At 34.2% G+C, this 24,480-nt stretch overlaps 1 protein-coding gene across 11 annotated transcripts in view; it reads right to left on the bottom strand.

Moving 5' to 3' along the window:
* Positions 1–24,480, bottom strand: part of GAS2 (growth arrest specific 2) — a 159,753-nt gene that overhangs the window by 90,043 nt on the left and 45,230 nt on the right. For all 11 annotated transcript variants that reach the window (XM_059931277.1, XM_059931279.1, XM_059931280.1 and 8 more), the window contains 2 exons: positions 21,631–21,795; positions 11,681–11,802 (listed from right to left, as the gene is read on the bottom strand). In XM_059931277.1, the coding sequence (XP_059787260.1) occupies positions 11,681–11,802; positions 21,631–21,775 (267 nt within the window). In that variant the 5' untranslated portion in view covers positions 21,776–21,795. The remainder of the gene's footprint in view (positions 1–11,680; positions 11,803–21,630; positions 21,796–24,480) is intronic.

Here is a 24,480-nt window from a genome sequence, read left to right as displayed (position 1 = left end):
AAAAGCCTTTCTACAAGACTAAGTTAGGTCTTCCTCTTACTTACTCATGTACTTGGACTTTCCCCTACTTAGTCATAACACAACTGTAATTCACTGTTGACTTCATTATTAGCTTAAAGTTATTCTCCCTTCCCTGCTACTCCACAAATTACCTTGTCCTGCATATTTTAGGTGTCCAATAAATATTTATTGAATAATTGATAAAATGTCATCAATGTAATATATGTTATGGTGATACAAAGTTTGAGAACCATTGGTATATATCATTTATTGAGCACTTACCATTGATATCTGTATTTTTATATATTCATATTTTATTTTCTTAACTAGACTGTAAGCCCTTTGAGAGGTGACAGTAATGTTTTACTCTTCTTCTTTTTAGTTATCAGCATCTTGAACACAGTTATCACTCAATAAATATCTATTTGTTGAAAAATCTAGAACAGCATCTTTAAATGATACTTTATATAGAGTGGTTAGGAAATGGCCTCAGCCAAGAGATGACATTTGAACAGAGATGTGAAGGGAGTGAGGAACAAGTCATACATACATGTGAGGAAGGACTACCCTAAGAAGCTAGAAAAGCAAGTGCAAAGGCCCTGTGGTGGGTGGAACCTGCTTGTTGGGTTCAAAGAACAGCAAAGAAGCTAGTATGGCTACAGCAAAGTGGGGTGAGGGGAAAGTCATGGGAAATTATACCAGATAGATAGCTGGGGAACAGAGCACATAGTGCTTATAGACTGTTAGAAAGATTTCGGGCTTTTACTGCAAGTGAGTCAGGGTGCCATTGGAGAATTTTGAGCTAGGAGTTGACATGATATGACTTAAGTTTTAAATTATCTGATGATTTAATCCATGTAAAAAGCTTACTTACTGACCTAGAGTAAGTACTTAGTAAATGTTTGCTTTATTATCATATCACATGGTATTCATTTAGTCTGAGAAAAAAGATCAGACATTTACGTTTCAATCTTTAAACAATGCTTAAATATAGCAAATATGACAAATAGAATAAAATGTGGTGCTGTTGCTCTTATTAAATTATTAACATAATAAATACATTAATATAATTATATTATACCAATATAAATTATAATAATTTATAATATAATTTATACATGTATATTTATACATATGTAAATGTACACATGGATTATTTCTTATATGGAGCAGTGATGCTAGGCAAGGTATTCATTAGACAAGCAGCCTATACTGGTGTGAAATTAGACATGACTAGCCAAGTAGTATAAACATCAAATACATACTAGACAGCTTCATGAATGATATGTAATGCATTTTCAAACTGCTAAGTGAAACAATAGAAGGTATTCATGTAGTCAGCCCCTAAAAGCTTAAGATACAGTTGAAAAGCTCTATATACTGTAAACTCAATTACCTCATCTAAAAAACATTATGCCATTAGCCTGTAATATACCAGTACCACATACCTTGGACCACACACACATCAATATGGTGAGCACTTATATTTTAAATCACCAAGCAATCCCTAGACATGTTTAAATTAAAAAGAAACTCTTTTCCCCTGATTTTCAGTCCCTTAAAAAAGGCTCTTGTTATAAAATCTGTGAATGTTCTTCATTAAGAAATGGCATGCATAATCATCATTGATTTGTTTAAATGACCAGACTTTCTCCAAAGCATTTAGTAACAGCTCATTTTAAAATGATTAATTTTCTATTTTCCATGTGGTGAGAGTGACTTTCCTTGACATAATATTCTATATCCACAGAGCTTTGAAACAGCAGTGACCACAATTAGTGCTATCAAATATCATGAAAACACTTCCGCAGTTATACTGCTTTTACAATCTCGTCTTGCGCATGTGCCTGCATGCAGTTAAATGCAGTATGTAAGCGTGTAAGGGGAAGAGATGATGTCATCACGGAAAAATTTGATCAGGTTTATTTTATGCTCAGGGGGCAGTGTTCTGCTGGTGCTATGAAATCATGTAGATGAAAAATGTGTGTGTGTGTATTTGTGTGTGTGTGTGTGTGTGTGTGTGTGTGTGTGTGAGCCTCCTTCTTCTAATCCAGAATTTGTTTTAATTTTTTTCACGTTTTCTGGAATTTCAATTCAACATGTTTTATTTTTAGTCTTATGTTTCATATGTCTTTAATGCAGCCAACATTTACACTACTAAACAATAGCTTACACTTTGAACTTTTGAAACAGTTTTCAAAAACACTTTTGAAAGCGAGTCCTTTATCAGCAGATCCACATAAACTTGTAGGCTCTGAAACTTGGCAAATTTCTAGATTAAATGCTGCCACCTGGCCTTTCTCCTTCTCCCCCTCACTCTGGATTTTGGGGATTCTCAGCAGAGCATTAGAATAGGGCTAGAAATACCCTCTCTCACATCTCTTAGCACAAAGAGCTCATCAGAAACAAACTCCAATGTGAAAAGAACATTAGAACTTGGGGAAAAAAATGACTTGCTTTTGCTCATGTAAAAAGGTCAGCAGCTACTGGTCTACAAGAAGTAAGAAAGAAGGTAAACATAATAATAATAAAATTTATTTTACTCTCTTGCAATTTGAGGGAAATTCTGAAATAATTCTGATTCTTGTCATTTGCTTCTTTTATGTAAAAAGCTGACTCAAACATGAGTGCTTGTCACAAAGGTTAATTCTATGCTTTGCACATGGTTATTTTCCATTTGGCTATACAAGGATCTATACACTTGTCCAAATAATTATAAGTATGTGAAGCCAAAATGTAGTTGAACTTCTAATTCCATCTACAGATAATTGAACAAACTTTATCCTGTTTTTAGTAATTTTCCCAAAGAACCCCAGCCTGCCTTTCTAGACACTGGCTTTCTTCACCACCCACCAAAAGAATTATACAATAAGAGGAAGACTGGCAATTCTTCTATGATTCATTGAGAACAATCAAATGAGAATAATTTAGATTCTGACTTTGTAGTAATAAAAAGTAAGATTAAACAACGTAATAATGTATGGGTACTAGACATGGTCAAATGAATGTACTGAAATCCACTTAAAAACCATGGCAATAGGCCCATGTAAGTGCACACTGGGCATTCCAGTGTGTGTACAGCCATTATTTTACAAAGCAGGTATTATTATTTTTAATTTGTATACCTTTTGATCTAGGAATTAGATGAGACATACTCAAAATAATGTTTTAAAAACTCCGTGTATGAAAACTTTTCAGTATATTTTACTATATGTTTTAAGTTCTATTCTAAATTTAGCCACATAATAAAATATTGCCTTTCTCTTTTTTAATCTGTGACTGCTTAAAATTCCTTTCTTCCAAATCATTTTGTATGCTTGATCTGAACATGTATGTACTACCACATACATATATTCTCCCTGATAGAGAGTAAATTCCTTGAGTAGACTGTGTCTTTGTCATACCTTTTCTCACCACCAACAGGTATGCACATAAATATACAGAGTAAATAACATCATCTCCTGTTCCTAGCATATACTCATCAATCATCTATCAAATTTCAAAATGACATGTATAAGTAGGACTCAATTATCATGAAATATTTGTAGTTCATAATATTCTATATTATTAAAGATTGATAAAATGATGAACTTGTTATCCTTTATGACTTTTTACATTTTCTTTTTGAGCTATCCACTGGTGAATAAAATAGCACGTTTTTTGGAAAGCTAATACCAGTATTTATTGCTCATGTTCCTAAACACTGGAATTCTCTGATTCCCTCCTACAGTTTTACAGAAACTGTACTTTTACCTTGGTTGTTACATAGTGTTTTGGTAGATGACTAATTAGGGGCTGAGAAGAAACAATAGTTCTTATATTCCCATTTCACTCACCAACTATTTTACTGGGCAAAAGAGGCAGTTACTGGGAAAAAGATGTAAAAAAGAAAAGAAAGAAACATGGTGATTCCATCTTTACGGCTCCTTCAGTAATTGAAAAACACAACCCTTAATTGCTGTAACAATACCTCATTTCAGGTCAAAACTATCTCTTGAGAACCTATTCCATGAAAGGCCTAAAATTCTTCTTCTTCTTAATTCTCAATGGTGAGCAAATTCATAAAACTACTGGTTATCACTCATCTCATCCTTATTTTACAGGAACTATGGCAAACATTACAAACAGGCCTTGAAAAGTAGTCCCCAAACTAAATAAAACATTTGGATATTAATATGATTATTTCTATCATCATTTTTTTACCTTTAGATAATGCTCTGAACTCAAATAATAAATGTATCATGTGACTATCTAATAACATCTACAATTACCTAAATGACCGACCTCCTCCAGCATTCATTTACTAACTAGTTTAGACCTCCACGGTCTATTGCTTCAGCCAGTCTCTTGTCAGTACTTTTAATGTCCTCAGATCCTTGTTCTTCCCCTGCACCACCCTAAAATTCTCTAATCTGTTTTCTCCATTACTTAAAAAGTCAACTTTGTTCCATATGATTTTGCACATCAAAGACTTCTGAGCTAAGCAAAACCAGCAGAGGGAGGAATTTCCAACTCGATAAGAATAAAAGTCTTCAGGATTAAAAATCGTTTCATAACAACATCTGGATCTACAAGTAAATGTCTGCATTGGTCCATTTATTCACTCATTCATTTATTTATTCATCCAAAACATGTCAACTGAGCACTTATATGCCAGCTATTATGATGGACCTATATGTGAATAAAACACAAGCCATGTTCTCAAGGATCTTAGAGTCTAGTAAAGGAGTAAAGAAAGAACAAGACAAGAAAACAACTAAATATAACAATAGGGTACAGGTGCTCTGACAGCTGAGAGACAATTTGTAGACCCTGAGCCCAGTGAATGAAATGAGTGCTGATCTCAAGTCTTTACTGTAAAGCTTCCTTCTTATAAAAGAGACCTCAACTGTTTACTATGCATTAGGGAAAGGGAAATGCCTTGTGGGGATCAGGTGATAGATGGATATATGACCTAAGTCCACATTACACTATGACTATTGTGCCTTCCTGAATGTGTATTTGGCATGGATATTCTCAGCAACTGTCAGAATTTTTATTACCTGATACAGGGACTAAATTCATATTTGACAGAAGGACCAAATAAAATATCACAATTTTGAAAAAATCAGAGATTCACACTACTATCAATGACTGGAACATTGCAAAGAAAGTAATTTCCATCATATCTCCATTCCATTTAAGGCCATATATAAGACAGATGGGACGCAAAGAACAGTGGGGAAATTATAATGAAGTAACAGTTTCAATCATAGTTGTTCCAGATGTGGTCTTTTCATTGAAGTATATGAACAAATATCCTGGTACTTGGCATGCATCTACTGATATGGAAGATGCAATTTTCTTAATCCTAATAAATAGAAAACTCCAGAAGCAGTTTACATTTACTTGACAAAAATAACAGAACACTTACTATCCTGCATATCAGCTCCAGCTCTGTGACATAACCTACAGGGACTATGGGGATTTCAACATCCCACAAAATACCAAACTCTTCTACTATATCATGATATTTTGCTGATTTGATATTGAAGAGCAGGAATAGTAGGCAAACTAGATTACTTCATCAAATACATGCATTCTAGTGGGTGTAAGATAAATCCTATGAGAATCCAGGAAGGGGGCTTTGCCAACTAAGTAAAGTTTCTGGGGCCAGTAGTGGAGGCCATGTAGGAACATTGCCTTTTTTGTAAAGGATATCATGTAAGTGTTCCTAGCTTGCTATGGTTGTTTGATGGAGGTTGATTCCCTGTCTCGGGATACTAATGACCATGAAACTTGAACAGTTTATAATGAACTTAGCTCCAGATAATTAACTTGACCATATTTTTAGTTGTGCCCAGCAACACTCTATCGTGGAGTAGAAGTGTAACCTATGGAATTAGTTCAATCAGTCCTGACCATCCAGGTAAATTCCACAAGCACATCATTCACTCCCTATCCTGCTCACTTTTCACACTCCTTTTTTTTCTCAGCCTGCACATAGAGTCCATGTCAAGTCCCCTATGACTAGCTGACAAAGGGTGAAAAAAAAGTCAAGAACCTTTTTATATCATTCTACATTATACACTAACATTTACTGCTATAGCGTTTAAGCCCCATTTAGGTATATCCCTGTAATACGGTATAGAACAGAAAAAACTGCCAATGATAAAAAACGTTAACCAAGACATTTCATTGTCTCTGAGCTAGAGAAGTCGGGACAAGAGAATTTAATTTTATAATGGGGAATAATTTATTTTAATATATTTAAAACTTGAAGATATTTATTTCTTTTAATTCCTAGGAATTGGACTTTATCACTAACTTTCCTATTTTTTTCATCTCTCTTCAATCCCAGGCAGAGAAATAACCCATCAAAAAAAATCATTTATTTCCATATCATTCCACCTATATTCCCTCCCTCTTATCATGATTCACTCTGTTGGTTTAATCTTGGCAATACATTTGCATTTCAAAATCATGGATTTCTTAAGGAATATACTATTATTTTAGCTGTATAGCTAGATACAAATGCCCGTAGATTAATCACAGCTGAGATTTTCTTTTCAAGAAAAACCTTTTACCACTTCTACCATACTTTCTTGTTCTGTCAGAGACACCAGCAGTACACACAAACTTCTGGATTTCTCTGAATTTAATCTTGGTAAGATGTTCTCTCAAAAAAAATTTTGAGGGGAAAAACTCTGATCTTTATGTCTTATTTAATTCCTGGATGGCACAACATCCTGAGGTATTGCTATCTCACAGCTCAGAGAACTAGGTTTTCTTGATGGGCAAACATACTATGGGCCTTCTATCTGACTAGGATGTTCTTTCCCACAAACAAGGGCTGGATTCTACATTTAGACGGTGAATGTTCAGTTCCTTCCTTAGAGCATAATGTAGCATTCTACTAAGTAACAGAACTTCTTTTTTTTTTCTTTTCTCTTCATGTACTTCAAACCTGATCTAACCACCCAGAGCTCTTTGAAGTCAAAGGAAACTCTGAACCCAGGGAAACTCTGATGTCTGGGGTAGAGACTCTTAAGATAAATGAGACAAACAGATAGGAATGTTAGGAGAAAAAGAGAGGTTGAATCCTTTGAGTATTTTGCACCATGTTGATGCCCCAGTGGTTCAGAAAATCGTGTGTACAAATCAGCAAGTCATGACTGGGAAAAAGAACAGAGTAATTATACAATAGCAAGTGAACTCTCTAGACCAGGATATGAAAGTTCATACAACAATGTAACAATTATTTTGATTGGAGACGCCAAGTGACTAAGGGTCAAAAGGCATAAAACCTAAGCTTGAACTTATCACTTGTTTTGGTTTTCTCATCCCAATAGGATATTGGAAAGATTAATAGTTTAGATTTTTGCCTTTAAAGTTCCTCAGCTCTGGGAATATTAACATTTATATTTGTAATAAATTGATTGTATTATGGTACATATAAAGTAATCAAAATCAAACTACACATTAAATTGCTGCAATCTGGTCTCAAGTACTTGTAACCCAACTATGGCCTAACTCTGTGAAATCTCTGCATTGCTTCCATGCAAAATGAGAAAATGCACAGGCTAAGATTAACTACTTAAAGCTAAAAACATAGAGAGGCTATTTTTTAAATTGATCCATTGATGCTTGGAAAGAAAGAATCATAGGATATAATTTATTTTCATTCAGGGTATTTTATCAAGTCAGAACAGGCTATGAGTCATGCATTTATAACTAAAATATTAAGTATGTAAACTATCTAACATATTTATTAAATTTACTTGCAAATATTCATAGTGTTTAAATCGCTCTTAACACAGACATACTTCACACATACCAGACATAACTTACTCGCTCTAAAGTATTTATACAGCTGTAAAATCCCCAAATTAACTATCAATCAGGAAAAGTAAAAATATTGCTATGAGAACAAGAATATGAGATTTAAATAGCTGGGAAAGAATTACAAAGGACTTCCTATAATGTGACTTTAGATGAGATCAAGTTTGCCGTTGATTTTTTTTTTTAAGTAATTTTGTTTTAACATCTTTCTAAACATAACAGTTTCACTAATTCAGCAAAGTAATTGGCCAACTCATCTATCTTCACCACTACTGTCCCTAAATTTCAAAATGTCCAGGTGGAAAATAATTACTTACATACACACGTAAGCAAACAATATTGTGATCTTAATATTGTAACCTCCAATTTGAAAGTCTCCTTTTTTCCTAAAGGAAATAGTCAATGTAAACCCAACCATGTGGGTCTTAGAAAATCTATTCTGGTTTAAATTTAGATTTAATAATAACAAAATATTGTAGAATATCATATAGCATCTATTTCTGTTTATAGACAAAGATGGACTGAAGACCATGACTCTTGAGAAAATTATATTTATGAACAATAATAGCCATGAAGATATTAGCCATTTGGCTTTTCATCTTTTGAAAAATTTCTCATAAAATGCAAAAAAGAAAAACTAGCTGTCTTTGCATTTTTCATAAAGTTAAGCACATGCTATTTTGATTTAAGCTGCACTGGAAGTAAGTTGTGAAATATATGAATTTTGCCAAGGACACAGAAGGCAATTTAGTCAAGAGTAATTGTGTCAACTTCTAACTCAGAGTAAATTTGATTTTTTGAGCATTGAAAGTTAGGTCATAGTGGGTTTTTTTAAACCTACACTTGTTTAATAATGATGGTTGAATTTATATACTAAAACACTTATCATAATCAAAATATTACTTGAGTTTTTAATTCAATTAAACAAATGGCTTAGGGTCAAGAAATTACTTCAAGTTTAATAAAACCTTGCTGTAGTTTTACTCACTTTGAAAGGAAAATTTCCTTTGTTTCTTTTTATGTTTTACAGTTTTATTATAAAACTAATATAATTTGAAATAAATGTGTCAAAGGAAACAGCAAGCAAACTCCTGATTCATACCTATCCTCAATATTACATATTACTATGGAGATTTGGGGCAAATGTATCAATACATATATTTGCACATAGTAGCTATCACATTAACTATAAACTTTTACAAGGTACTTATTTTTTTCTTCTAGTTTCCTCTAGTTAATCTAAAATTCTCATCAGGATCTCTTAACTCAAATGCATAAGAGAGGTAATATTTACCAATAGTCTTTTTTGTGTAATGCTCTTTGGCAGGCATAGATGCATAATTATTAATCTTATTTTAAAGATAAGAAAACTAAGGCTCAGACACATCCACTCAATAAATAATAAAACTAGAACCCAAGCAAAATGTGTTCAACATCAAAGCCTTTATGCAATAGACTAGTGCTTTGTGGGCTGTCTTACACTTGACAGTCTTATAATTCTATTCAGGGATCTTAACTTCTGTTTTAAAAAGCAAAAGTTGACAAAATAAACAAAATCAGAAAACTGTGCCTTAGTAGAGTTGTTTATTCTTTGTTACTAGGAAGGATTCAAGATCTTAATATGGAGGCAATGAGCTCTCTTTCCTCAACAATAAATAATACAAATAGAGGTTGCAGGACCTATACAATATTAAGATAATGCTTTCAAAAATCTGGTCACAACCCTTTTTTTCCCCTCTGTTAATTATTTTAGAGTGAATTTTCTATGCAAATTGTCCTCCTACTATGCATTATGTTTTCTCATTAGTGAACTGAAGTAAAAGCCAGTTACAGTACAATGGAAGACACAGCAGAAGAAAAATCAGTTTCCTAACAGTCCTAACATTGTCTACATTTTCATAAGTGATCTCTTTGTGTCTAAGCTACGCATAGTGAACCAAAGTGAGAGAGCATTAGACTTGGAAAGAGGACGTCTACGTCAAGTTCTTGCTCTGTCACTTACTAGCTGCGTGATCGTTCATAATCATTTAGTCTGCATCTAAATGCAGGAAAAAAAAAATGAGCTCAGTGGTTCCCAAACTTTGCTGCACATCAGATTCACCTGCAGAGCTTTTTAGACATCCCAATCCCCAGGTCCTTCTCCATAGGGATTAAACCAGAATGTTCAGGTAAAGGAGCCAGGCCCCATAGTTTTTAAAGATCTTCAGGTGATTCCTCTGCACAGCAAGGTTTGGGAGCCACTGAGTTAATTAACATTTTCACAGAGCTGCTTTTATTTTTTTATTTTTTAAATTTTTAAAATTTAAAATTTTTTAAAAACATCTCTATTGGAGTATAATTGCTTTACAATGGTGTGTTAGTTTCTGCTTTATAACAAAGTGAATCAGCTATACATGTACATATATCCCCATATCTCCTCCCTATCCCACCCCTGTAGGTGGTCACAAAGCACGGAGCTGATCTCCCTGTGCTATGCGGCTGCTTCCCACTAGCTATCTATTTTACATTTGGTAGTATATATTAGTCCATGCCACTCTCTCACTTTGTCCCAGTTTACCCTTCCCCCTCCCCATGTCCTCAAGTCCATTCTCTATGTCTGCGTCATTATTCCTGTCCTGCTTTTAAGATGGAAAAAAAAAATGAAGAGGCTTTGTATGTTATGTAATACTTTACAGAGTGATATAAAATATTATCCCCAAACTAACTACGGCGCTATAAAAAGAAACCCATTGTTTCAGGGAGCTTTATCTTTTGTTTAGATTTTAGTTCGATAATCATAAAGAAATTTGACATAAATAATCAGTTTTACTTTTTTTTTGCCAGAGTTGCAGAAACTTTAACAGCTTTTCCTTTTTCTTTTAAGCTGTCTTCAACAATATTTTAACCTCATTTTTTCTTACCTCTTTTTCTTCTCTGTCTAAAATGAAGAAAAGTAAAAAAAAAAAAAAAAAATTAAGAAAAGTGTCATCTACCTTGTTCCTTTCAAAAAATATCAAACACCACACTTTTATTATGTGTTTATAATAACCAGGAAAAATATTAGAACAATGTGCAGAAAGGAAATATGAGCAGTCAGAAAGAAAATAATTTGTTCAAAGTTACTTAGTTCAATATACTACTTACTTAAAAGGAGAAAAATATTACACACTCCAGATATTTTGTTCCAGTGTTCAGCCATAATAACCTATCTGGAAACAAAGACCTATTCAGTAAATCTTTCTTGGCCAGATTTTGTTCGTTGCCTGATGACGTAAGTTATTTCTCTGTTAAAATTTTAATCAATAGGGGGCTTCCCTGGTGGCGCAGTGGTTAGGAATCCGCCTGCCAATGCAGGGGACACGGGTTAGTGCCCCGGTCCGGGAAGATCCCACATGCCGCGGAGCGGCTGGGCCCGTGCGCCACAACTACTGAGCCTGCGCGTCTGGAGCCTGTGCTCCGCAACGGGAGAGGCCACGGTAGTGAGAGGCTCGGGCACCGCGATGAAGAGTGGCCCCTGCTCGCCGCAACTAGAGAAAGCCCTCGCACAGAAACGAAGACCCAACACAGCCAAAAAAAAAAAAAAAAAAAAATTTTTAATCAATATATCAGATTCAACCAGTTTATATACAGCATTTGTTTTGTATTAATATCATCAACTTCCATAACCTTCATTTAATTAGACTTATTGAAAGGATTATGTAATGTATGTAATTAGAGGGCAAATAACACGTTACCTAATTAAAAAGCACCCTCTGTGTTTCATTGTTAATAGAGGACTTAATGCACCCATTCACAACAAAATCCTCAAACTCAATTCATAAGCTACTACAAATGTAATCCACCACCTGCCAGCGACTGATTTTGCCTTGGGATCTTTTACCTTGGCGGGCTTGTTAACATCCATGCTCTCTTTGAATTTCTCCTGCACAGTTTCTGCAAGTCGACAGAGCAAGGCACCATTATCCAATTTCTCCATAAAAGTTTCTGCCGTAATCTCCTTCCCTGCAATAACAAAAAGGAGCATTATAAAAACACAATCATTCCCCAACCCAAATGTGACATTCATGCCAACATATGCAGTTTTTATCACCAAAATTCCAATTCTAGCTGAGTTACGTATCTGAGATAGGAAATCACTGGAAAGAATGGTTTCTTTGGAATTTTATGTGTTTCAGTTACTTTGGCCTGTAAGGCAAGAGCATAAAGCAAAACCGGTATTTTGTGTTGTGTATACGTCTTTCATCACAAGAACTCCATAGCTCCCCTTTAATATAAAATAGAGCCATAGTATATCAAAAATCAACCACCATTGGCAATTTTAAGAGTGTGGCCAATGCATAAAACCACATCTCTAAATTCCATTGAGTTTGTTTTCCTGATGAAGATAATACAGGTAAAATTAATGCAAGTAAGAAACTCTCTATAAGAAAACACTACCCCTCTAACCACTCTTCCCCTTCCTGATGCAGTGCTTGAACTGTGGAATTATTAGGTTCAGATCTCTCTGCTTTTTTTTGGTCTCCTCACAACCACTCACAGCTTCAATTACTGCTCTTATGAACATGATTCACAGTTGTCCATCCCTGACATTTTATTGGTTAAAAGTTATTTTTCTTCTTTCTTATATGCTCCCAAAGTATATTTTCTTTCTTCTTTTACTTTGTAACAGCTTTATTGGGATATAATTCACATCCCTTACAATTCACCTCTTTCAAGTGTATAATTCAATGACTTTAGTATATACACAGAGTTGTGCAATTACCACCACAGTCAATGTTAGTACATTTTTATCACTCCCCAAAGAAACTGTACCCTTTAACTATCACTCCCAATGGCTCCATTCCCCACCTCCCAGGGTCTATAAAATCATTAATTTCTGTTTTGTATGTTCCTCAAAACTCCTTTCCCTAAGCTCTCTCCTTTTCCTGGTGTTGTAATTCTCTAAGTTTCAGAATATTTTATTTCCCTGTCTTAATTTCCTATAACTTATTAGTCATAAGTCCTGTAGATTCATGCTTCCTTCTGTTTCTAGAACTATAATCTTAATTTAAAAAGTTAATGATCTGATACCTCTGATACCTAAACTCTAGCAGCAAGAACAATGGCTAGTCCTCGTATCCTCAACGTCTGCCTCCAGAACATACCATAATCACTGCTAAAATTAATATTGCTAAACACCACCCTCACTGAGCCAAACTTCACCTTTATTGCATAGTCCCTAATCTTCTCCTCTACGTAAAAGATGAAACAAACCCACTTTAACCCAATATCCAAAGTCCTCTCATATGCCGCTAATCCACCTTTCTACTCTAACTTGCTTACACCCTGCTCCTTGGTCTACACCCTGCCTTCCCAGTTCCAGAGCGGATCTTCCCGTTTTCACTCCCATGCCTTGGCCCAGGCATGGCCCCTTCCTGTAACAGCCCCCTATCTTCTATCTGCCTGGCCACGTTCTACTTTCCCTTTAAACAGAAATCCAGAAAGAGATTCTCCCAGGGTACATCAATCTCCTTCCTATATGGTCATACTCAGGAGTATCACTCACTCTGGCACTCATCAAACTTCTTCTATGGCTAATAACATGCTTTGTACAAAGTTCCTGTCGTCACCAGTACATTAGAAACCTCTTGAGGTATATTGTTTTTTGTGTGTGTTACTACAGAGGTAAGCATAATGTTACTTACATAGAAGGCACCTAGTAAACATGTTCAGTGAGCACATGAATTGACAAATGAAGAAACAAACTCTTGGAAAACTTTGAGAAAATGTTGGGTATTATTTCTGTGAAAAGTAGTTGTTAAAGCAAAAAGAAAAAGAGGAGGTATTTTAAAGTTTTATACTGAGAGTCATAGGATTACCTTTTATCTTAAGAAAAATGCATGCAGCTCAATTCCATGAACACTTAAGATAAATGTAAACCAACTGGAACAACAGATATACTACTGGCTTAAAGTTAAACTCACAATATCTAATATATTTGGTTTTTAAGAAACATCTGTTTGAAATGATTTTTTTACAGTTTGGGGGGAAGGGCAGGTGAAGGAGGAAAAAGAATTACTTTTTTTATGTTCTTTTTTCCCTACTGGATAGTTCACATTTTAGCCCTCAGTTAGGATAATGACTTCTGCAGGTGGCAAAACATCAGTAGCTCTAAGTACTCACCACAGAGGTAGCCTATACAGAGCTATTATTATTTCAAAATTGTATGCAGCTCAACTCAATTAAGGAATGAAAGTAATAGTCTCAAGATACAAAAAAGCCAGCACAACAGAATTTGAATTATGCATTCACCATATTGGCTTGCATTTTCTAATGATAATAAGAAAGTTATTTACAAACAAGCATAAAAATAAATATTAGAAATATTTTTTAAATTATCAGTTACATTTCAAGGTAAAGAAGGTAAACTTTACCTAAACTGTTGAATGATTCCTTTATAAATTATAAGATTTTCTACATTTGGAAGAGGTCTTTAGGTATTATTTCATTAAGCTATTTGAAAATTTAAAGATTCTTTTCATAATGTCAAGTGAGGAGATGATTACAATAAATTTAAAAGAACTCGTAAATTATAAAAAGAAAAATGGCTTTCATTAAAAAGTCATTAGCAATTTACCAAAAGGAATGATTTTTACTTTTTCTGCTTTATACCTGAACAATTTTTTGTTATCCTGCTTTTCATGAATACTTGAGGAATTTAACATTGAACATCTGTACCTAATGAAAAATATATTAGGTCTCAGCTTTCAATTCTGTATATTTTATAGCTCCAAAAGGTGGGATTTTTTTTTTTTTTTTTTGGCTAAAGCAGACACTATTACATACTTTATGGTTGAAATGTACTGACTCAAATGAAGGAAAAATGCAAGACAGAGAATTTTTTTAAAACCTTCATGTGTAACATTTTCCATCCAATGATTAAGAATCATAAAATATACATTTTAAGTGTACTGTATAATTTTAAGAAATCAGTTATAATCCTTATATGGGATGATATATTATCATACTCTTTATTCCATTAATATTACCAAAAGTATATAAAAACCTGAATATAAAGTTGGCTGAATTTAATCATGACGAATCCATCAGAATAGGCTATGAATTACTAATTACAATTTCTCAAGTAAAAGCTATACACAGTTCAATCTCTGTCAGACAGAACCAGATCTTCTTTAATATAAATTGTGTAGCTGGGTTGAGACATTAGACTATAAATGCTAGAAACAGTACGATTCTAGTATCATAGAATCATTTCTTCCCCAGTCCCATCTTTCCACGTTTTTGGTATATTTAGTGAAAGAAGGGGCAATGAAGAGACATAATTAAATCACCTTGGAGTGCCGACCCATACTGGGTTGTCTTTATTATTGACTTGAAGGTCAACCCAAAATAGCCAAGTCTAGAAAGAATATCTTTACTTCCTGGGTTCATAATTGTGAACTTAGAGCTTCACATCATCAATTCAGTCATGATTGACAGCTTGCCAGTAGACAGAGATCAGGTGGTTTGGTTAAATATTGTGATAAGTCATTTCCTCTTAAAATATGAGGACACAATGATATGAAATAATCATGTACCTGAAATATTTTGTCAGGTAACTAAAATCAACACACATACTTGTACATACAAGTGTATTCCTCCCAGAAATGTAGGCTTGCCATAATTTCCATAAAGATTATCCCTTTTATCTTCTATTTTGCTAGGAAAGATTGTTTTCCTCCTAGTAAGTTAGCAATACTACACTCAGTTTCCTAAAGATATGGCAACATCTAATAATGATATTTAACATTTGAGTTCTTACTATATGCCAAGCACTTTACATGTATTCATGTTTTTAATCTTTTTACAAAACTGCGAAGTGAGTGCTTCTATTATATCCATTTTACAGATGATGAAATTGATGTATTTAGGTTAAATGACTTGCTTAAGCTCACACAGTGAATCTGGCTCTTTAACCCAAGAAGTCTAGGTTTAGAGTCTATGTTTTTAGCCACCACTCTTGGTTAGTTAGATCAATATTTGCTGGATACACAAATGACTATTTTCTATAACGATGCATTCTCTCTAATGCAGTTGTCTTTTTCTTTGTAGAAAATCTACAGATTTTTTCTCTCTAGAAACTCCTTCAGACAAAAACAAAACAGTGTAGGGCTGAAGACAGTGGTGCTGAGAAATGAATAGCAAGCCACCTTGCTGATGATTGGAGAATGACCGAGAATAGCATTCAGGCATGCTCTGTTATGTAGCCTGATTCACTGCATAAGAAAACTAGTATATTTTATCTATAAGGGTGATCTAGATATGATCAAACTCTACTCCAATCTCCACTGTACCTCTCAATCACAGTCTATTTCTCCAATTAGAGAACTCGAAGCAACTCATCTGCTATCTTAACTCAAATTAGTCAGTGTTTTAAGACTGAAATATAAAGGTTGTGAGATAGGAAATGATTGATTATATCCAGAAACCCTAGATCAGCACCTGCTCCACACTGATTCAGAGTCTACCCTGCATTTGTATCAAGAAAAGACAAAGTTGGTTCTGTTGGAAAAGTTGGGTAAAAAACATTAGGGTGTAACTGCTCTGAAAGGTGTCAATTTGTGAACATAGACGATTCTTTAAACTTTTGAACTAGCATAAGACACCACCTTTCCTAAGAAATTTTTATTGACTACATCAAGAATATGAGAAGTCTGCAGGACAAGTATCCAGTAAAAGGACTTTAAGAAAAAAGAAAAGAGAGCTGTTCCAAACTCATTACACAGCAGCAACTCCAGTAAATAGGTGCTTAACTTTCTAATGCTAAAAATAGGTTTTTTTAGAAATAACTGAAATAAGGAAAACATTACATATTGATCATATTACGCATATAACAACTGAATTTTCCTTTATGTGCATGTAGGAAAGTCAGAGAAAGGGACAATCACCATAACATCAACTGTCATAATGCATTTCTAAATATTAGTAAAATCAATTTAGCTTAACTTGATTTGTAATACATTTTTTGATTTATTCAAATTCCCTGCATATATCCAAACACATATGCCTACCTCTTAACGATCTAAAATCCTTAAGACCAATATCAATTTCTGTGATGCTTAACAACTACAATCTTTTCTCAAAATTATACTCCCATGTGATTCATGTAGTGTTATTAAACAAATACTAATTGAAGATAAAGGTCATTTTCAAATGATTAAAAAAACACAAAATAAATAAACAATCTGAAAACATCTATGTTAGTATATTCATTTCAAAATTAAACCAACAACAGTCTTCAATAGTCCTCCAACAATCATGAAATGTGTAGAATGTGCCTCATCTATATGAATGATGGGTAGTTGCTATAATCTGGGACTGTTAATTTAATCACATGCTGTTTATTCAAAGTAACAAGTTTTTCTCCAAGACTTATTTGTATAATCATTTGATGTTCAAATATGTCCTAAGGACATAGTTAATTAACAAATGGGCAATAGCTAGTTCATGAACAAAAATAACAAAACAGAAAGCCTAAAATAAAAATTAAATGTGTACATTTAATGTATAGCAGGGGACAATGGTCAGAGAAATGTTTTAGAGGCAAGATTCTCTTGATTCAGGTTTCTTTTGCTGTCTTTTCTGAATGTTGGTCATAAAACTCCATAGTGTCAACTATTATCAATAGAAAACATGCTTGGACTACAAAGATATGTAAGTAGTCAGTAAATATCACAGGATGATTTTCTCATGACTGGTATGCTACCGCATAAACAAATCCCAACCATCATGACAATTTATTTAACTCAAGTAGTTAACTTATAAGATAGTTTTTATATTCTAATATATAAATTTTAGTTAGTCTAAAAATTTGCTATTGCAAATTTGCTATTGCTGCTTTAATTTTATGCTGAGGAATCTAAAGCCCTATTATTGTTACTGATTAAGTAAGTATATAGTACTTGAAAATTACAGTATTATGCCTTCATATTTGGCATGAATGTGAATATTGGTCTATGAACCAATGAAATAATTTTCTTCTCTATCAAATAATTTTTATCCACCAAAAAATCTGAATACAAAGTGAGCGTTCTTCAAAAAATTCCACCTTTCAATTGACATTTTACATGTAGGACCAGAAATACCTGAATTTAGAATATCATTACTACTTTTTTTGAAAGGCAAAAAAGGAAAAAAAGTTACATTTTAGTCAAGTATTGCTAGAAAGAAATAGGAAATCTTTCCACAAGTAAGGTCCACACTACAATGGCAAAGTCTAGTTAAAAGTTTTAATTTAGTATGTGAATTTCCACCTCACCAAAAAATTCAGATACTTTATCTAGAGACCAGATCAACTTTGAAACTACCTTCAAGATATCTCTAACCTTCAAGTAGATAAAAATGGAGAATTGAAATAGAGCTGTATAATAAAAATTTGCAAATATTTCTGAGGCAACAAAATGACCAGTAAGAGTTTTAAAATTTACTTTAACGACTCCATTTCTAAAATATGTGAATACTAAATGTATCTGTTATGTGTAGTAAAAATATCTTGTCACATAGCCATACATTTTTTTCTCTCTTGCTTATTATCACCATTCTAGTACATAACATATTTTCTTACCTCTGAATGTTTTACCACTTTAAATAACCTCAAGCTATTGGTCTACTTTCCAAGTTACCATGAGGATATTTACTTGAAATCTATCATCTACCTACTTTTATGAATTCAAGTTAACAGAAAGTGGCACTTTACTATATTTTGACATTCTTTTAAGATTTCTTTTCTGAGAAAATTTCACAAGCCATCAGTTGCTTCTGTGTTACCAATAACTGGTATTAAGAACATTAGCCTTTTTATTCTTTAAAAGAAAGATTATTCATTTACGTAAACTGTTTTCTCCTTGTTTATACATATTGATGATTTCAAACTGGGTCTCAAGAGATGGATTTCTTGGAAACTTAGACTTTTGGAACTGGAATGGACATTAGAGATCATCTACTCCAACCCCTTCATTTTATGGTTGAGGACACTGAGCCCAGAAAAGATAGCTGAGTGACTTTGGGCAAGTTTACCAAGTGAGAGAGCCAGAATCAGAAGCCAGGTCTCCTGACACCAGTCAGGAGCCAGGTCTCCTGACTTTTAGTCCAAGGATATTTCCATTACACATACACTGACTCTCTATTCTTTGAGGCTGTCTTGGGCTGCTCACACTGCTTAAGCTACTTTGTAAATGATCACATTCACCAAATAAAATGCTTCTGATGACAAGTCATGGGACCTTGGAACACACCTGTGTAATCAGGCTATACTCATAATCATGATTTCCCCCTGCCTGGAACATCTCAGGGACTCCTCGTTGAGCATGCAATAAATTATAGGCTCCTTAACATGGTCTTCAAAGCAGTATACGCTCTAGTCCCAACAAATCTCATGAAAGTCTCCCCCTCTTGATCTACACTGTTGACACTAGCCTTTGTTCAGTTCTTCTAAGGCGCCAAACTCCTTCCTATCCCATACATGCCATTCTTTCCACACAGGCTTTTTTCCCACACTTTGTCTGGCTAGCTATTAATTATTCTTCAGGTCTCAGTTTTAAATATAAGACCCCTTAAAAAGGATTTCCCCAAGCCCTCTGATCATTTGCCCTATTCCCACCTCCTTGTTTTTACATCCTTATTGCAACCTATATCTTTTAGTGTTTATACCAAGTCCAATTAATGAATTATTTATTCAGTCACTTATTTATATTAATTTCTTGTTCAATCTACTCCAAGCTCTATAAGAACAGGCACTCTGTCTATTCTTAGTCACCACTCTACCCTCTAGCACTTAGCAGACTGTGCTGAAACACAATAAACACAATGGCTAGTATATTTACTATAGCTAGTTGATTACTATGTGCCAGACCTTGTTCTAAAGCTGACAATCTTACTTGATTCTCCAACAATCCCATGAGGTTGGTACTAATATTATATGTATTTCACAGATGACGAAACCCAGGCACAGTGCATTCAGGTACTTGCCCAGTATCACAGAGCTAGTAAGTGATGGAACTGAGATTTGAATTCAAGCATTCTGATTCCAGAGTCCATTTTATTCAAATAATTATTATGCTGATGTACACCCAAATATTTGTTGAATAAATGAATGAACTTACCCACCAAATCAAGTTAATCATATCACTGAACTATATAAATGGAATAACACCACCACGTATAGAGTTTATGATATGTCAGGCATTAAGTAGTATACATATTTTAATTATTTAATCTCACAGCAACCCTACTGTCATTACCACTTCACAGATGAGGAAACTAAAGAACAGAGAGATTAAATAACTTGCCCAAGATCATATTGCTAGTTAAGTGGCACATCTGGGGTTCAAACACAGGCAGTTTATTCCAAGTCTGTGCCTTAACTTCTATACTGCCATGCTGTGACAGCCCATATCTGAAAACAGCTCAAAGTTAATAAAATATTAATATAACAATAATTAGTGAACACACAAAAGAGGGAGGAAACCCATCTGTTTAGGCTAAATTGACATCCTCTATATAATGGAGATAAATAAAAATGCTCTTCCCTTGTATAAATGAAAGGTAGCCCTTCCTTCTGGTGGATATCACTCCATAGCACAGTGAAGGGGCTTCCTGGGGAGTGATGGATGTGAAGGATGCCTTCTGCATTTCTTCTCTTACCCTTTAACTGGGCTCCCTTGCAAAGGGCACCACCTGCATTTCCATACGCGGTAGCCCTGGTTAGACTACATAGAATTGTCAAAAGCATGTGCACACAGTAGGGAAAAAGGAAAGATCTAATTCTAGGATAAAGGCTTAAAAAATGCAAAAGCAATGTAAAAATCCAGAGCCATGGTGAGCAAAAAGAAAAATCTTGCTAAAATGTGCTAAAACCTTGTCAAACCTTGCTAGAATTACAGATGCACTATGCTGTGCACTAAACTCTTCAGTTTCAGCAGCTAGAAGGTGACGATAACAACACTTACCTTGAAGGAATCCTTTTAATAATAAAATAATGTTGGTGAAATCCTTTCTGTAAATGATAAAGCACCATGCAAATTCTATGTTTACTCAATATTCAAATCTTATAAACTCTATAAGGATCCTTTTTTCAGGTCTTAAAACAATTTTGTTCTCTGTGAAAAATTACTAGTGAAAAAGCATTGCTTTATATGATGATCCTTTGAATGTATGATTCCACTTTGCACATGGTTGAAATTGTATACTCTGAATATGCCAGCACAACAGAAACAAAAAAGGCAGCCTTAGCATGAGGTAACATTTTTCTCTAAGACCGTCCTTTTGGAAGAATACTTAAAAACAAAAGTGTAATGAAAAGAAAAATTTTAGTTCAAGGTTGGATGACTCCAGTCAGCTCATTTGGACAAAGGATAGATGTTATTGTTCCAGAGTCTGGGTATTCATCAGTTTTAGAAGGTGTGTTATAAAACTAGGGCAAAGAAATCTAGCTTTAGAAGCCTGATTTCACAGACTGTGGCCCGTGTGCAGTGTCAAAAGAATAGGCCCAACTGGTCAGCTACATGAAAGAAAAGTAAAAATAAATCAGATCAGCAAGGGTGTAGATGAAATGAGCAATTTGACCACATAGTTACAATGCATGATATGGGAATTACTAAGCACAGTTAATGTGAGAGACATTGGGAAATTCATTTAAATTCTCTATATGCTTCAGGTCTCCCAGATGCAAAATGCAAATAATGAAAGTTTTTCTTTCTAAAGTGGTGTCATATGCTTAGGAGAAAGACACTACATGAGCAGGGAGAATAAACCTGTTATCTTTGCTGACAAAATGAGATCTTATAACCTTACCTAACAGATTGGTTAACCACAAGGCCAGATCTTCTTTCATCGGTAGCAAATTAGCTTCATGTCTGCTGGCGAGCCACTGGTTGTACTGATGCATATCAGAGAGGCCAGGTCCACTGCGTACCTTTGGGCTCAGAGCAGTGCACATTATTTATCCACTTGTAATACCTGTTTTGGAAACAAAAGAGCAATTGCTTTTTATACAGACTTCTCTTGTTAAAATCTCACTGCCAATGACACAGTAAGGAACAGGATCTGTGGACGTTTGGATGACAAGTCAGGTTATTAATTATTAAACCCCCATGAAACACTGTTTGCTTTACATGTACTGGCCCTGTCACTTTTGACCAACTACTTGGTAGGAAGCAGCAGCTGTCAAAGGTCAAATAGAAAAATCAAACAGTAAGCTCTCTGCTTGTGTAAAACATCATATTTGGAAAAACGACAGTTTCTAAGGAAAGAAATTCTACTTATTCAAAAACAATAAAAAGTGGTTGATTGAAATTTTGGTATCCAAATTGTAAACTCCCATTGTTTGGGTTAATTTTTGAAGCCATCGATTTCCACAGAATTTTAGGACTGAATACTAGCAATGACAGTATTAGCAAAATTTCTTATAAACATATGATCACTACTCTTAAAACTATTACCTATGAGATTAAGCACAGCCCTTGGTTCTTTGCAGATGGCCAAGTAATCATGTACTTATACTTTAGAGAATTGGGTGGGACATGGAGGAGTGTGTCCTTTTAAAGAGTCCCTACTACACTTCTCTTATTTTACAGTTAATGAAAACAAAACCAAAGAGGAAGGGTGACTCAACCAAGATCATATAGCTAGATCGTGGCAGAGTCAGGCTTGAACTTGGTTCTTTACTCTAAGACCATTACTGTTTTCAGAATGACACATTTTACAAAATAGTGTCATCAGGAACCCACGTTATAACCCAGGAATTACACCGTAATTCTAATAAATATCGTCACAGGTTTTCTTTTGTCATACTTTGTACCTTCCCACTTCGTATGTTTTGCATACTAGGGTTTGTTTGTATTCATGTTTAGCAAAGAAGTAATTACATTACATATCTTATATCTACACAATAAGGGATGATTTCACTAACCTATGAGTAACACAGTCTTCTATGTGGGTTGCAGAAAAGATGTATGAATATATACTTGGCCTTAAATGTAGTACTATTGTATGCATTATTTATAGGACCTAAGACTACAGATGTAATATTGGAGCAGGAAGGTAATAAACTCATAAGTTTATGTGTAGAACTCCATTCTGTATGCAAACAGTGACTATAAAATAACCAAATGCATGATGACTGAATGAAATGAAAATGAAAATGTTTGCAAATGATAAAATGTAAGATTTATATGATATAATGGGGTTTTCATCTATATTTATTACTAATGGTATTTTAAGTTTACCAATATAAGTTGTATATACCCTTGTCAGTTTTATCATTTGAAACGTTACATAGCATTCTTTTCCAATTAATCTCAAACTCTAATTCTCTTAGCCTAGGTTAATTTTTGTCTTTTAAAGACAGCTTTTAAACAAAATAAGACATTGGTGTTCAGAAAACTGTAAAATGTGACAGTCTCACAAACATTTTGCTGTAGCATTAGAAAAGACCGCTGGGAGCATGGTTAAACACCTAAAAAGTGTCATAAATATATAATTTAAAAGCACAGACAATTTAATTTCCAGAGACACTATGCTTTGAAGTAATTTTTGCAGAAAAAAATTACTGTAAGTTTTCTTTGAAAACACCTTCTATAAATCTCTGTATATCTAGTCATCTAAAGTAATAACTAGTGAAAATGTGAAATATTTTAATATACCTTGTCATATGCTACTAACTTGTCATTACAGGGACCAGAAGATCACAACTGTCTATTTTCTTTTGCAGTTAATCATGACATTATTCATATAAAGTCCGAAAGATTCTCCAAACCCTGTGACTAAACCAGAAGGCTAAAACATTTTTTGCCCCAGTTCTTTAAAAAATAGGTCCAACCCCAGGGAAACAAAACATTTCCCAGTAGTTGGTTTGGATTCCTACAGGCTAGCTAGCCTCAGAAACAAACATTTAAGTAATAATACATTTAAGCACATGATTCATACATTTAAATAACTAATTGAAATCTTAAAAGGGTTACCTCTAAAATGCCTTTCTTCTCAAGACACAATATCTCCCACTACTTTCCTGAAAGTGAGATGTGGTAGTTCAGTAACTTTACCTACATCCTATTATGTTCTCTGCAACTTCCATTTAAGCATCAGAGTCCTATTTTGCTTTGTAAAAGCAAGAAGACACCTCAGATTTGTAAGCTCATTGTCCAGCAAAGAATTCATCAAGGGATAGTTTACAGTAAGCCTAATGGCATGTCACAGTTTCAGTGAGCCAGAGGGACACAATCTGTCCCCTCAATGCTTCTAAACAGTGAAGTTTTTATTTTCCTTGACAGTGGCACATTTACTTCTCATGCAGTCTGCCCTGTATTTTGCCAGAAATGTAATTTAAACTATCTTCTAATATTTACAGATGATCATTAAGTTAAAACAATAAGAAAAACTAAGCAATGTTTGTTATGCTGCTTTGTATATAATCAAAATTATATGTAAAGTTGAAAAAAAAGAAAGAACAGAGTTATAGTTTCCCAGGAGGCAAAGGTAGGAGAAAGAAGGCTTAGTGGGTAATTAGCATCCGATAGAAGTTAAACAATGAAACATATGCCAAATATGTAGACACCTAAAGTCACTGTCATAGATAGGGGCTCTTCTGTTTAAGCCCCTTTTGAAAAAAATTAGGATTTTGATCCAAATGCTTCTGATCCTTTT

Source organism: Balaenoptera ricei, chromosome 8 (genome assembly GCF_028023285.1).
Source record: "Balaenoptera ricei isolate mBalRic1 chromosome 8, mBalRic1.hap2, whole genome shotgun sequence".
Taxonomy (NCBI): domain Eukaryota; kingdom Metazoa; phylum Chordata; class Mammalia; order Artiodactyla; family Balaenopteridae; genus Balaenoptera; species Balaenoptera ricei.
The sequence above is the reverse complement of the archived record's forward strand: the minus strand, read 5'-3'. Positions and strand labels throughout refer to the sequence as shown.